The sequence below is a fragment of the Pecten maximus genome, chromosome 9 (assembly GCF_902652985.1).
Source record: "Pecten maximus chromosome 9, xPecMax1.1, whole genome shotgun sequence".
NCBI lineage: Eukaryota > Metazoa > Mollusca > Bivalvia > Pectinida > Pectinidae > Pecten > Pecten maximus.
The window spans coordinates 21,486,943-21,500,924 of record NC_047023.1 but is presented as its reverse complement, the minus strand read 5'-3'; the positions used below and the strand labels follow the sequence as shown (position 1 = coordinate 21,500,924).

Sequence of the window (13,982 nt, the reverse complement as noted above, 5' to 3'; positions counted from 1 at the left end):
ACTACACATACAGCTGGTGTCTCCTCCCCACCACACCTACAGCTGGTGTCTCCTCCCCACTACACCTACAGCTGGTGTCTCCTCCCCACCACACCTACATCTGGTGTCTCCTCCCCACTACACCTACAGCTGGTGTCTCCTCCCCACCACACCTACAGCTGGTGTCTCCTCCCCACTAACCTACAGCTGGTGTCTCCTCCCCACTACACCTACAGCTGGTGTCTCCTCCCCACCACACCTACAGCTGGTGTCTCCTCCCCACCACACCTACAGCTGGTGTCTCCTCCCCACCACACCTACAGCTGGTGTCTCCTCCCCACTAACCTACAGCTGGTGTCTCCTCCCCACCACACCTACAACTGGTGTCTCCTCCCTACCCCACAAACAGCTGGTGTCTCCTCTCCATCCCACCTACATCTGGTGTCTACTCCCCACTACACATACAGCTGGTGTCTCCTCCCCACCACACCTTACAAGCTGGTGTCTCCTCCCCACCTACACCTACATCTGTGTCTCCTACCACCACCGCACCTACACTTGGTCGTCCCTCCCCACCACACCTACAGCTCCGATGTCTCCTCCCCACCACCACCTCAGCTGGTGTCTCCTTCCCCACCCCCACCTACTAACTGGTGTCTCCTTCCCCACTCCCACCTACATCTGGTTGTCTCCTCCCCACCACACCTTACATCTGGTGTCTCCTCCCCACCTCCACCTACAGCTGATGTCTCCTCCCCCACCACACCGACAGCTGGTGTCCTCCTCCCCATACACATACAGCTGATGTCTCCTCCCCACCACACCCTACAACTGGTGTCTCCTCCCCCACTACACATACAGCTGGTGTCTCCTCCCCACCACACCTACAGCTGGTTGTCTCCTCCCCACCACACCTACAACTGGTGTCCTCCTCCCCACCACACCTACAACTGGTGTCTCCTCCCCACCACACCTACAGTGGTGTCTCCTCCCCACCACACCTACAACTGTGTGTCTCCTCCCCACACACCTACAAGCTGGTGTCTCCTCCCCCACCACACCTACAGCTGGTGGTCTCCTCCCCACCCACACCTACAGATGGTGTCTCCTCCCCACCACCACCTACACTGGTGTCTCTCCCACCACCACACCTACAGCTGGTGTCTCCTCCCCACCCACACCTACAACTGGTGTCTCCTCCCCACCACACCTACAAACTGGTGTCTCCTCCCAACCACACCTACAACTGGTGTCTCCTCCCCACCACACCTACAACTGTGTCTCCTCCCACCCACACCTACATTGGTGTCTCCTCCCCACCACACCTACAACTGGTGTCTCCTCCCCACCACACCTACATCTGGTGTCTCCTCCCCACTAACCTACAGCTGGTGTCTCCTCCCCACCACACCTACATCTGGTGTTTCTCCCCACCACACCTACAGCTGGTGTCTCCTCCCCACCCCACCTACAGCTGGTGTCTCCTCCCCACCACACCTACATCTGGTGTTTCTCCCCACCCCACCTACAGCTGGTGTCTCCTCCCCACCACACCTACATCTGATGTCCCCACAGCCTTTGTTGATGTACACAGTGACTGGTTACACAGTATACACAATAGCTTATAATCTACTATATATATATAAGTCCCCCAGTAGGATGCTTTTAGACAGCTACTCATATATACTTAGCACATGTATATCAAAATAGATTTATTCCTATAATAACTTCTATTTGTAGGAGTGATATCGGCCTATTCATATGTCTAATGAAGTGTATGAATGGATATATCTGATACACCTCTACAGGAGCGTGTCCTTAACTCTACTGTACTTTTGTTCACGGTAGTTGTATTCACATACTGATTTTGACCTTATGCAAATTCAAATACAATGCCTTTTCAAAAGTAAATCAATCATTACATAAATGAAGCATTATCGGTGAAGCTGGAGATTATCGGCTAACCAATATTACACGTGTAGCAGCAGCTAAACACATGTCCTCACGCAGTCCGAGGGTCAATATTGTATGATTTTATGGATTCTATTCCAGAACTTGTCAACCTTCCAGGCTGCTATTGACATGAATGTCATGCATTACTGTGTAGGTCCACAAAGAAACACGATCAGCCAATTACAACCATCATTTATTAGGACCAGTAAAACAGAGAATATGCTGCAACATTTAAATAAATTACTGATTCCTATTTTTTTTACTCAAAATGATGAAGCTGGATTACAGTGACTACACAGAGAAAACAGACATGTGCCTGGTACAATCCACAACAAACAGCTTCAAATACCTGAAATGTTAATCTGTGACACCATCAAATACATCAAATACTGACTCAGGACACCTTCCACACATCAAATACTGACTCAGGACACCTTCCACACATCAAATACTGACTCAAGACACCTTCCACACATCAAATACTGACTCAGGACACCTTCCACACATCAAATACTGACTCAGGACACCTTCCACACATCAAATACTGACTCAGGACACCTTCCACACATCAAATACTGACTCAGGACACCTTCCACACATCAAATACTGACTCAGGATACCTTCCACATGAAACCCTACTACAACTTCAAATACATCAAATACTGACTCAGGACACCTTCTATATTCAATTCTTAACTGCAGCTTCAAATAAATTAAATGCTGACTCAGGACACCGTCTCATTTTAAATCCTGCTGTAACTATTATAGCACAGTACTGACCATGTGTAAAATGCTACATGCGGGGGAAAAAAGTATGTATTGGACAGAGGGATGGACAGAGAATAGGGATGGACAGAGAGACGGACATAGGGATGGACAGAGAGACAGACATAGGGATGGATAAAGGGAAGGACTGATGGATGGACTAATGGAATGACAAATGAATTGACTGATGGAAAAATTGAGGGGTGGTCTGTCGAGAGATGAACAGTTACATGGACAGAGGGATGGACAGATGAAATGACAAGGATGGTGATAGTTGGATGGACAGAGGGATGGACAGATGAATTGACAAGGATGGTAAGAGTTGGATGGACAGAGATGGACAGATGAATTGACAAAGGGGTGGACTAAGGGATGGACAGATGAATTGACAATGGATGGACAGATGAATTGACAATGGATGGACAGATGAATTGACAATGGATGGACAGATGAATTGACAGGGATAGACTAAGGGATGAACAGATGAATTGACAGAGGGGTGAACAAAGAGATGGATAGTTACATGAAGATGGCCAGAGGGTTAGTCAGATGAATGGACATGGGGACAAACAAAGTGATAGACAGGGTGATACACATATGGACATATAGATTCAGACCCTTAGGGGTGAGACATGGGGATCTCAACTTGAGGAGAAAAATTCTTAAGTTGACAAACGAAAGTTTGGCAGCTTAAGAACCTTACCCTGATGTCTGAGATAAACCGATTCCAGTGTATATATCCCTGCTAGGTACTCTAAATAACAACTGTGTTTCATTAAAGACATAGAACAACATTCTAATTGGACACATCAAACAACTGCTTCACTTGCCTTTGGTGTGTAATAGAGAAGTATTATAATACAACATTACTGGATAACTCCCAATCTTGAGCCAATGTTTTACAATTTCTCTATCTATCCATTAAATCACTGAAAATGAATAGCACTGCAGTCCAAATGTCAGAACACCCATCATCTTCAGTTACAGGGACCTTGGTTCAAATCTCAGTCTAGTCTATTACATTTTAATCTCCAGACAGATTAGCTTGATGCCTGCATATACTGTATGTAATGATAAGGAGTTCGGAGGTGACGGAAACGTCTGCCCGATCAATAGACTAGGCCTTCCAGCATCAGCAGCAGCAGCAGTACATTTCCAACACTGCCACAACAATATCACATTCTTCAACTTGGTATTTTAATGAAATTAAAAAAGAAAGAATGAAAGAGAACTAACGTTTATTAGGTAAATAGACTCCTTTACTCACACAGGTGACTTCCGCATTTATTCAACAATACTGTGACATAATTTCTACAATGAATGTCGAGTGACAGAAATCACGGCATCCTTGCATGCGGGACCAGTATACACCAGTAACTACCCTCATACATGGCACTGCTTGTCTGCCAGATCTCCACCATTTTCAGTTTAAGCTTATTGATGTTGACATACAACGCATTAACACGAATTTGTTAATATGATGCTGAATTTCACAATAGTGGCCTCAGCTTTGTCTGACAAAGTGCTCCCATTCTCAATACTTCAAGTTCAGATTGTAAAACTGGCAAAAGTTAAACTTCTACAAGATCTTCATCCAAGACTGTATTTTATTTGCCATCTCACAAGACAAACATTTCTTGAAAATCATTTAAATATCAGGAAGAATTTACATGGAATCTTTTACCAAATCATATGAGAAACAGTAGTTCAGTTTTATCTATCAAGAAATCAGCAGGGGAATATTTTATATGTAACACTAGAGAGGAAATGTGTAATGACCAGACCGGGACTTGCACCCAGAACCACCAAACTCTAGACGGACGCTTTAACCATTTGAGCTAACTTGCAAATGGTGCTCAGCCCAGTCCAGTCCTGCTACAAATATATATGTACTGTACATTGTATGCGCACTGTTGTGTTTTTATTTGTAAATATTGTACACGTTATGCGTTTTATTTCAACCATATGGAAGATGCCTATTATTGTTATCGATATTACCATTATTCTATTTTATGCATTCTTACAGTATCATAGTCATATCTATGTAAACTTATTAAAATCCATGATGTGTTCGTTCAAATTTTGCATTTTGATAAAGAAATTTTGTTCTGCTTAATATGCAGTAAAGAAAATTGTTTTCTAACTTAGTTTACATGGTAATGTCTGACCTAAGGCCATCTGGGACTTTGACCATACAGGATATAATCAAATCTTTGAAAATGTACTGAATAAACTATGTCCTGGTGATAAAATACCTAATTAATTATTCAACTTGGTGAAGCGGAACTCTTCAGATAACGTAACCTGTTGGAGGTACATAAGTAAAGCAGGGGTGCCTAATTAAATTGTATCAAACAATTAGAATTTGTGACGGGATAAAGCCGTGTACTGGGTGCCACCCTGATATCAAATCACGGGTCTTAACAACAAGTCTGGACTCCATGTCAGGGTGTTATATTCCAAACCCTAACGAGATGAACACTCGCATATCAGGTATATTATGCTCGGCTCAAGTAAGATATAGGAACTTTGAGCAGACTGACACAGGTTATTTGGTGTTGTAACACTAGTGTCGGTTAAGTGGGGCGTCAGTATAAGTTGTCAACTGGTGCTTGGTGGTGGTGGTTCAAGTACTCAGTGGAAATGCATTAGCGTTTTTTTTGTTTTTTTTACATGTTATGTATAAGATGTATAAAATATCAGAATGAAAAAATATCATCATGTCCAAAATAGGTTCTTTTGTAATTAATTATTAACATGATATTCATCAATTTTAGACATCTGTAATTTGATATGGTGGTTGGTTGGACAGTAGTTTGATATGGTGGTTGGTTGGAGAGTAGTTTGATATAGTGGTTGGTTGGAGAGTAGTTTGATATGGTGGTTGGTCGGACAGTAGTTTGATATGGTGGTTGGTTGGAGAGTAGTTTGATATGGTGGTTGGTTGGACAGTAGTTTGCTATGGTGGTTGGTTGGTTGGAGAGTAGTTTGATATGGTGGTTGGTTGGTTGGACAGTAGTTTGATATGGTGGTTGGTTGGACAGTAGTTTGCTATTGTGGTTGGACGGACAGTAGTTTGCTATGGTGGTTGGTTGGACAGTAGTTTGATATGGTGGTTGGTTGGACAGTAGTTTGATATGGTGGTTGGTTGGACAGTAGTTTGATATGGTGGTTGGTTGGACAGTAGTTTGATAAGGTGGTTGGTTGGACAGTAGTTTGATATGGTGGTTGGTTGGACAGTAGTTTGATATGGTGGTTGGTTGGACAGTAGTTTGATATGGTGGTTAATCAGCTGATCACTCATACATCTCAGTGCTAACTTCCCAGCAGTGATAGTTGCGCAAGTGGCATTGTTCCGGCTCGTTCTAACAGAATATCGCTCATTATAAATGTACTAGATTAATCTATTTACACAACACTAGTTTGATATGATGTTTGGTTGGACAGTAGTCTGATATGGTGGTTAGTCGGACAGTAGTTTGATATGGTGGTTGGTTGGAGAGTAGTTTGATATGGTGGTTGGTTGGACAGTAGTTTGATATGTTGGTTGGTCGGACAGAAGTTGGATATTGTGGTTGGTTGGACAGTAGTTTGATAGGATGGTTGGTTGGACAGTAGTTTGATATGGTGGTTGGTTCGAGAGTAGTTTGATATGGTGGTTGGTTGGACAGTAGTTTGATATTGCGGTTGGTTGGACAGTAGTTTGATATGTTGGTTGGTCGGACAGAAGTTGGATATTGTGGTTGGTTGGACAGTAGTTTGATAGGATGGTTGGACATTTTGATGCAGTGGTTGGTTGGAGAGAAGCTTGATTTGGTGGTTGGTTGGAGAGTAGTTTGATATGGTGACTTATTTGAAAGATAGTTTGAAATGACAGACACCTAATTGACCAGGAAGATATAACAGTATGATGGAGCTACATTGATTTGACAGTGCAGAGATCCAGTTCCGTTTCAAAACAGGTCTAGGTTAACCAGACCAGGGATACTGCAGACCGGGGATACTGGATTGTTTTCTGCCACACAACCGTCCATACATCTTGCATCATCACACCGGGCGACGGTTTAGTCCAATATCAAATGGAGCAGAGAAGCCATGCTATTTCTGCTGATTATTCTTTAAGTAATCACAAACATCAGAATTCGTGAATTAAGATAACATATTTTACTGCAGAATGCCATGTTTTGCTTCAGGTGTTTGTGATGCATCAAGTCTGTGGTAAGGGTTTGTCGCACAGTGACATTTGTCAGGCACAGGTTTATAAGACGCAGGTTTGTAAAGACCTGGATTGAACTTCCTGTTCTATGCTATATGATACTATTCAATATCTTTAATCAATATGTTGCAATGAAATGTTGATACCGCAATATTATAGGTTATGAGCCATTCCCTGAAGCCTGAAGCAGACGGACTCATTTTGCCTTTGGTAGAGAAGTGTCAAAACAGTGTTTTCTAACCTGTAAGATTCTCTATACCAGGTTTGTCCTCATATGACCTTGTGTGCAAAAATCATTCCCATGATACTAAAATCTTATCAGGCAATAGAGATAGCAGTATGTGAAACTCACAGAGAATACATATACTCAATTCAAAGTTGAGCAAGTGCTTCATGTATGAAATTATCATAAACTGATAGTAAATGTCACTGTTGACCTTCTCAACAAAATAAGTCAAATTTTAAACCTGTGATAATGGAAAAGGGGGTTTACCGCAAACTGATATAAGTCAAAGTCAGATATGGTCAAGGAATTTAACTCTAGGTTTGGTGGATGAAAATTATTCATAGCGAAGGGATTAACTCAAAGTTCAGCTGATGAAGCCTTTTAAAGGGGATTAACTCCAGGTCAATTTAAGAAACCTAACCATAATCAAGTTAGTTAGTTCCAAGTTCGGTTGATGAAGCCTAACAATAGTCAGGGGGGTTAACAAAATTAGGTTGAATAATTCGAACATCGTCATGGTCAAGGGAGATAACCAAATTCTAACTAATTCTAGCTTAAAAACACCTTCGCATGACCAAGGGAGCTTACTCTAGGTTAGAATAGTGTAACCTATAGCCATGGTCGAGAGAGGGATATTCATTATGCATATATTTGATGTTCAAACCTAAAACATATTACATCAGTCAGCTTCGTTCAAAATCTTAAAAACATTTTACAAGAAACTGTCCCAGTTCTGGTGACAGGTTAAGTAATTGAACCAAAGTAAACAATTGGAAGAAATTCTTACCTGCCGGTTGCGTTCATCGCCAATGCGGGATATCTGTATTTTTTTACGTCCCATCCTCACCTTGTCCACCCCACTCCCACTGTTACTGCGTTCTTGAGCCACTATTGACGTTTCTCCTACAGAACTTACAATCCTGAAAAAAACAATGGGATATTGTTAAACAAAATAGGCATTACACACCATATGTACCATTACTGATACAGACATATTACACACCATATGTACCATTACTGATACAGACATTACACACCATATGTACCATTACTGATACAGACATTACACACCATATGTACCATTCCTGATACAGACATTACACACCATATGTACCATTCCTGATACAGACATTACACACCATATGTACCATTCCTGATACAGACATTACACACCATATGTACCATTACTGATACAGACATTACACACCATATGTACCATTACTGATACAGATGTTACACACCATATGTACCATTCCTGATACAGACATTACACACCATATGTACCATTACTGATACAGACGTTACACACCATAGGTACCATTCCTGATACAGACATTACACACCATATGTACCATTACTGATACAGACGTCACACACCATATGTACCATTACTGATACAGACGTTACACACCATATGTACCATATTACTGATACAGACGTCACACACCATATGTACCATTCCTGATACAGACATTACACACCATATGTACCATTCCTGATACAGACATTACACACCATATGTACCATTCCTGATACAGACATTACACACCATATGTACCATTACTTATACAGACGTTACACACCATATGTACCATTACTGATACAGACATTACACACCATATGTACCATTACTGATACAGACATATTACACACAATATGTACCATTACTGATACAGACACATTACACACCATATGTACCATTACTGATACAGACATTACACACCATATGTACCATTACTGATACAGACATTACACACCATATGTACCATTCCTGATACAGACATTACACACCATATGTACCATTACTGATACAGACGTTACACACCATAGGTACCATTACTGATACAGACATTACACACCATATGTACCATTACTGATACAGACATATTACACACCATATGTACCATTACTGATACAGACACATTACACACCATATGTACCATTACTGATACAGACATTACACACCATATGTACCATTACTGATACAGACATATTACACACCATATGTACCATTACTGATACAGACACATTACACACCATATGTACCATTACTGATACAGACATAACACACCATATGTACCATTCCTGATACAGACATTACACACCATATATACCATTACTGATACAGACATTACACACCATATGTACCATTACTGATACAGATGTTACACACCATATGTACCATTACTGATACAGACATTACACACCATATGTACCATTACTGATACAGACGTTACACACCATATGTACAATTCCTGATACAGACATTACACACCATATGTACCATTACTGATACAGACATATTACACACCATATGTACCATTACTGATACAGACATTACACACCATATGTACCATTACTGATACAGAATTCTGTTACGATCACAAATAGAATGCACTTATAAGAATACAGATTTCTTCAGATGTCTGGGATGAAAGATATATGGATCACCTTTTCAACCTCATCAAACCGTGATATGAAAAACTGTTGAATGTTATTGTAAGGTTAGATTGGTAATAGGAAGGTTATCTAACTGTGACGACCATTGTTCCAGCCGACCATCCTACACTATTGGTCTGGTATACCTACACATGTAATAATGACTATCTAGGTTGAAGACAAACATCATTTATATTTCTATAGTAACCAGGACATCGACGTGTCCAAAACCCATCATCTATCTGTCCACCGAACACACCAGTCAATAATGTTCAAGACAAATTTTAACGATGAAGTAAGAAATAATGGAATTTTGAGACTAGTATTTTAAGTGTGGTGTTATAGATGTTCTTATATAACATCTAGTGTCAGGGTCCAGTATCAGAGATATCAACATTAGGCTTGTTGTGACACACGCACATAGACACCGAGATTCTGTCCATGATTTTATCAGTCAAAATGCAATGGATTATCAAGCTTTTATCGCAAAGGAAGCTGACATCTAAACAGACATTGTGACAGACTTGTCGCCCGGGTGATACAGTGGCCGGAGGGTTTGTCACAGAGATAGTTTCCAATAGAGACAGTCTCCACTGACGTAAACTAACCACAGGTTCATCTCTACAGAGTTTATTAGTTTTACAAAATGGCTATAGATTTAATTAAATTCTTTATTAACCTTTAAATTGGATTAAATTCCTTATTGACTCTTGTGTCTAGTAAGTCTGATTTCTGCTGTATCAGAACAAACAGGGAGTGGAAATGGAACCTCCCACTCTGTCAATACACGTAATCCTGTTGTCCTCGATCCCTCTGCTCCAGGGTTTCACTAAAGAAAGGGCTCTATACCTACATTAAGTTTACGTCTGGACATCATGTACACCAGTGACCACCACCTCTATTAGGGCTTATATAATTGACTAGGAGGAATATATTCATTGTGATGCTCTGATAGATTGTACTCATTATAACATTACACATATCTCAGTTCACGGGATGACATAATGGAGGCCATGAGGGGTCAACCCCAGTATAATTGGGGTTAGTCACACCACACAGCATTTTACATCCACCTAACAGTACAAATTGTCCAACAACTGGTTCATTTGGTGTGACCTTATAGTACTGTGATCTACTGTATTGCCAAACAATATGGCACAGTAGCCATTACAGTATAAAAGTACAGATTAGCTCCTATAAATCCTCTATAAAAACCCACTGGTTTACAGGGATCAAGCCACACAAATATCCTTGGTATGAACATCTTGTCTGCTGGTTCTAGGTCATGACCTTCAATTAACCTGAAGATTTTGACCAATTTAACAGAGGCTACCATAACTGTTTTCCCTTTTCAACACTGAAGGCAAGCTGAACATTCCAAGACCCCAATTCTTATCACTTTTTACCACAAATGTATAATAATGGCTCGTTCTATATATACTGCGAAAATCCTCCACTACAATTCCATGTTGATCTAGATACTAATGCTGGAGCACAGATCCTGTTTATGCTTAGTTTTCACACATACCTACAGCAGGATTAAGTCCTCATTTGACGTTAACTCAAATGGTTCAAGCTGTGATACCATGAGGAGGCTGTTTTTATCCAGTTGGACATCATATGTAATAAGTCTATAAATATCACAGGTAATGAGTCTATAAATATTACAGGTAATATAGTCTATAAATATTACAGGTAATGAGTCTATAAATATTACAGGTAATGAGTCTATAAATATTACAGTTAATATAGTCTATAAAAATCTCAGGTAATAAGTTCATAGATATCACAGGTAATAAGCCTATAAATATCACAGGTATTAAGTCCATATACAGGTTATAAGTCTAGATATCACTGAAAATCACAGGAGATATATTTTTAAATATCACAGGTAATAAGTCTATAAATATCACATATAAAAAAGTCTTTAGATATCACAGGTAATAAGTCTGTAAATAGCACAGGTAATAAGTCTAAATATCACAGGTAAAAGTCTATAGATATCACAGGTAAAAGTCTATAGATATCACAGGTAAAAGTCTATAGATATCACAGGTAATAAGTCTATAGATATCACAGGTAATAAGTCCATAGATATCACAGGTAATAAACTAAAGTCCATAAAGACTGGCTTTGTACACCTGACAAAAAGAGTTGCAGAAATACAAGATAACAGCTAACGAGATCTTCAATGTAACACTCTCCTAATACCTGCACTATTGCAAGATGACATCCAATAACTGCATACTGAAACAATCTCAATTACCAAAATCAGCCATGGAGGTAAATGCTTACGAAAACTCCTGCAGAAGTAAAGGTATCACATTCTCGGTATCTCGTCACTATACAGAAACAGAATTGTAAGACACAAACTAGTTAATAAATGGTTCCCTTCCCAAACTTTTGTTAAAAAATAGCCACATTAAAGAAAATTGAAATGTACAGCAAGTGATAACATTATGTAGCAAGGTTTCAGCAAATTTTTTTTTTTCAATGCTTTTACATGATTCTTTCTGATCATAATGAATGAATGTTAGGTTGAAGAAGATTGGCAAAGCTCCCTTAAAAATTACTCGATGAAATTAAATAGTTGCAGGTGCAAAACTTCACAGTCTGATGATTATATCTGTGAAGTATCACAAAATTCCAACAGAAAATATAGGAGGAGTTGTACAGACAACATCTGACAAATAATTGTGAAGAAGGGAGATAACTCCAATATAGATTGAAACATAGCCCAGCAGATACACACCCACTGGCTTTTCTGTTGGACAGGTGAGCTGTACAGAGTACTGGGCATGCATATCATTTAACGATTCAACAGCACCTTGAGAGTTAAACTTGCTAGAACCCCTGCACACCTTTCCCAAGCCCCAACTAAGTACCATTATTTGTCATAAGTTAAAAGTATCCCTTTTTAATGGTACTGCTGTTGCAAAGAGTTGTTTTTGTAAAACACTCCAAGCATTAACAATTTCTATACCTATTTTAGTAGAGTGTGGAAATGTTGACCACCATAAACCAGAAAGATGTTAGTCCTGTACAGGCAAAGTGTGCAGCACAAAACCGAGGATTAATCAACAAAACGTGCAGCATAAAACCACCGATTACAGGACACAGTGATACCATCAAAAACATACCTCAGTATCCTTGCACAAGTCGTGTTCCATTACCACCAACCACATGATTTATCATCGACTTTTGTTCCAACAACTCTCAGTTTTGTTTAAAATGAGTTTGACAGGATATGTTATCCTTAGTCATTAGCTAAAGTGTTAGAAGCCATGCTGGGCCAGTCGATGAGAAGGTTACATTTTAAATTTGATATCTTTTATTGCGGACATAAAATTCATGTCTGCATGTATTTTTCAATTATAAAATCAACATGTATGTCATTGCATTTTTTTGTTCCATTATGTCTGCTCTGAATATCGGATAGTGTATCTCCCAATAGATTTATTCAGGGATAAATCTGTCATCTTTTGGTTGTATTTGAAGAGAACTGTTCAAATTGAAATATCTTTGAGTGAACAAGAAAAATTCCTCATATCATAACAACATCGAAGCGATTTTACCAATAAATCTTTTAAATACAAACAGAAATTTTCTCATGGACAAACCAGTTAACCTTCAACTTCCCATTCCATTGGGGTGATGACATGACATTTGACCTCAAAACAATGACAACAGAAACTGTCAACATACGCAAGTGATCTGCATCTCAATAGATTTACCGTGTGAGTTTCCGTGTCGACCTCCATTGACCTTTGTCACGGTGGCTGGCAAGAGGTGACACCTCCCCACACAGTAATAAAACCCTCAATCATTCCCCTCTTCACTATACCTCACATCAAAAAACCTCATGAATATTCAGTGGCTATGGGCCACTGATAAATTAGTGTTGATGTGTGGAGGGCTGGTGGCTCTCTCTATGAGGACTGTCACCATTACCCATTAACTTGTACTAACCAATGTTTTAATGAAGGATCTAACGAAGGACATGGAACTCCTTTGATTTATCTGGCCTTCAGTGACAGTTCTGACAGATGTCAATCAGAGAAATTCTTCCATTGGTACACAAAGTATCTCATTCACATCTGTATAAAACCTAGCTATATATTCTTTATATATTTGTATACAACATCAGTACTATATTGACCGCTGTATGCATATTCAACTGCATGACCATGGTCCGCATCTTACCAGCTATTATATCTAACAGTAATTGATTAATACAATCCACTAACTGGCCATTACATCATACAGTATTATAACTGATCAATTATATTGCACTAATCGGCCATTACATCATACGATAATTGAATACCATCCACTAATCGGCCATTACATCATACGATAATTGAATACCATCCACTAATCGGCCATTACATCATACAGTAATTG

The 13,982-nt window shown here is 39.8% G+C and overlaps 1 protein-coding gene across 3 annotated transcripts in view; it reads right to left on the bottom strand.

Annotated features, from left to right (window-relative positions):
* LOC117333834 (myocyte-specific enhancer factor 2C-like) overlaps positions 1-13,982 on the bottom strand; it is a 121,143-nt gene that overhangs the window by 29,284 nt on the left and 77,877 nt on the right. For all 3 annotated transcript variants that reach the window (XM_033893251.1, XM_033893250.1, XM_033893249.1), the window contains one exon: positions 7,927-8,059. In XM_033893251.1, coding sequence (XP_033749142.1) covers positions 7,927-7,980 — 54 coding nt within the window. In that variant the 5' untranslated portion in view covers positions 7,981-8,059. The remainder of the gene's footprint in view (positions 1-7,926; positions 8,060-13,982) is intronic.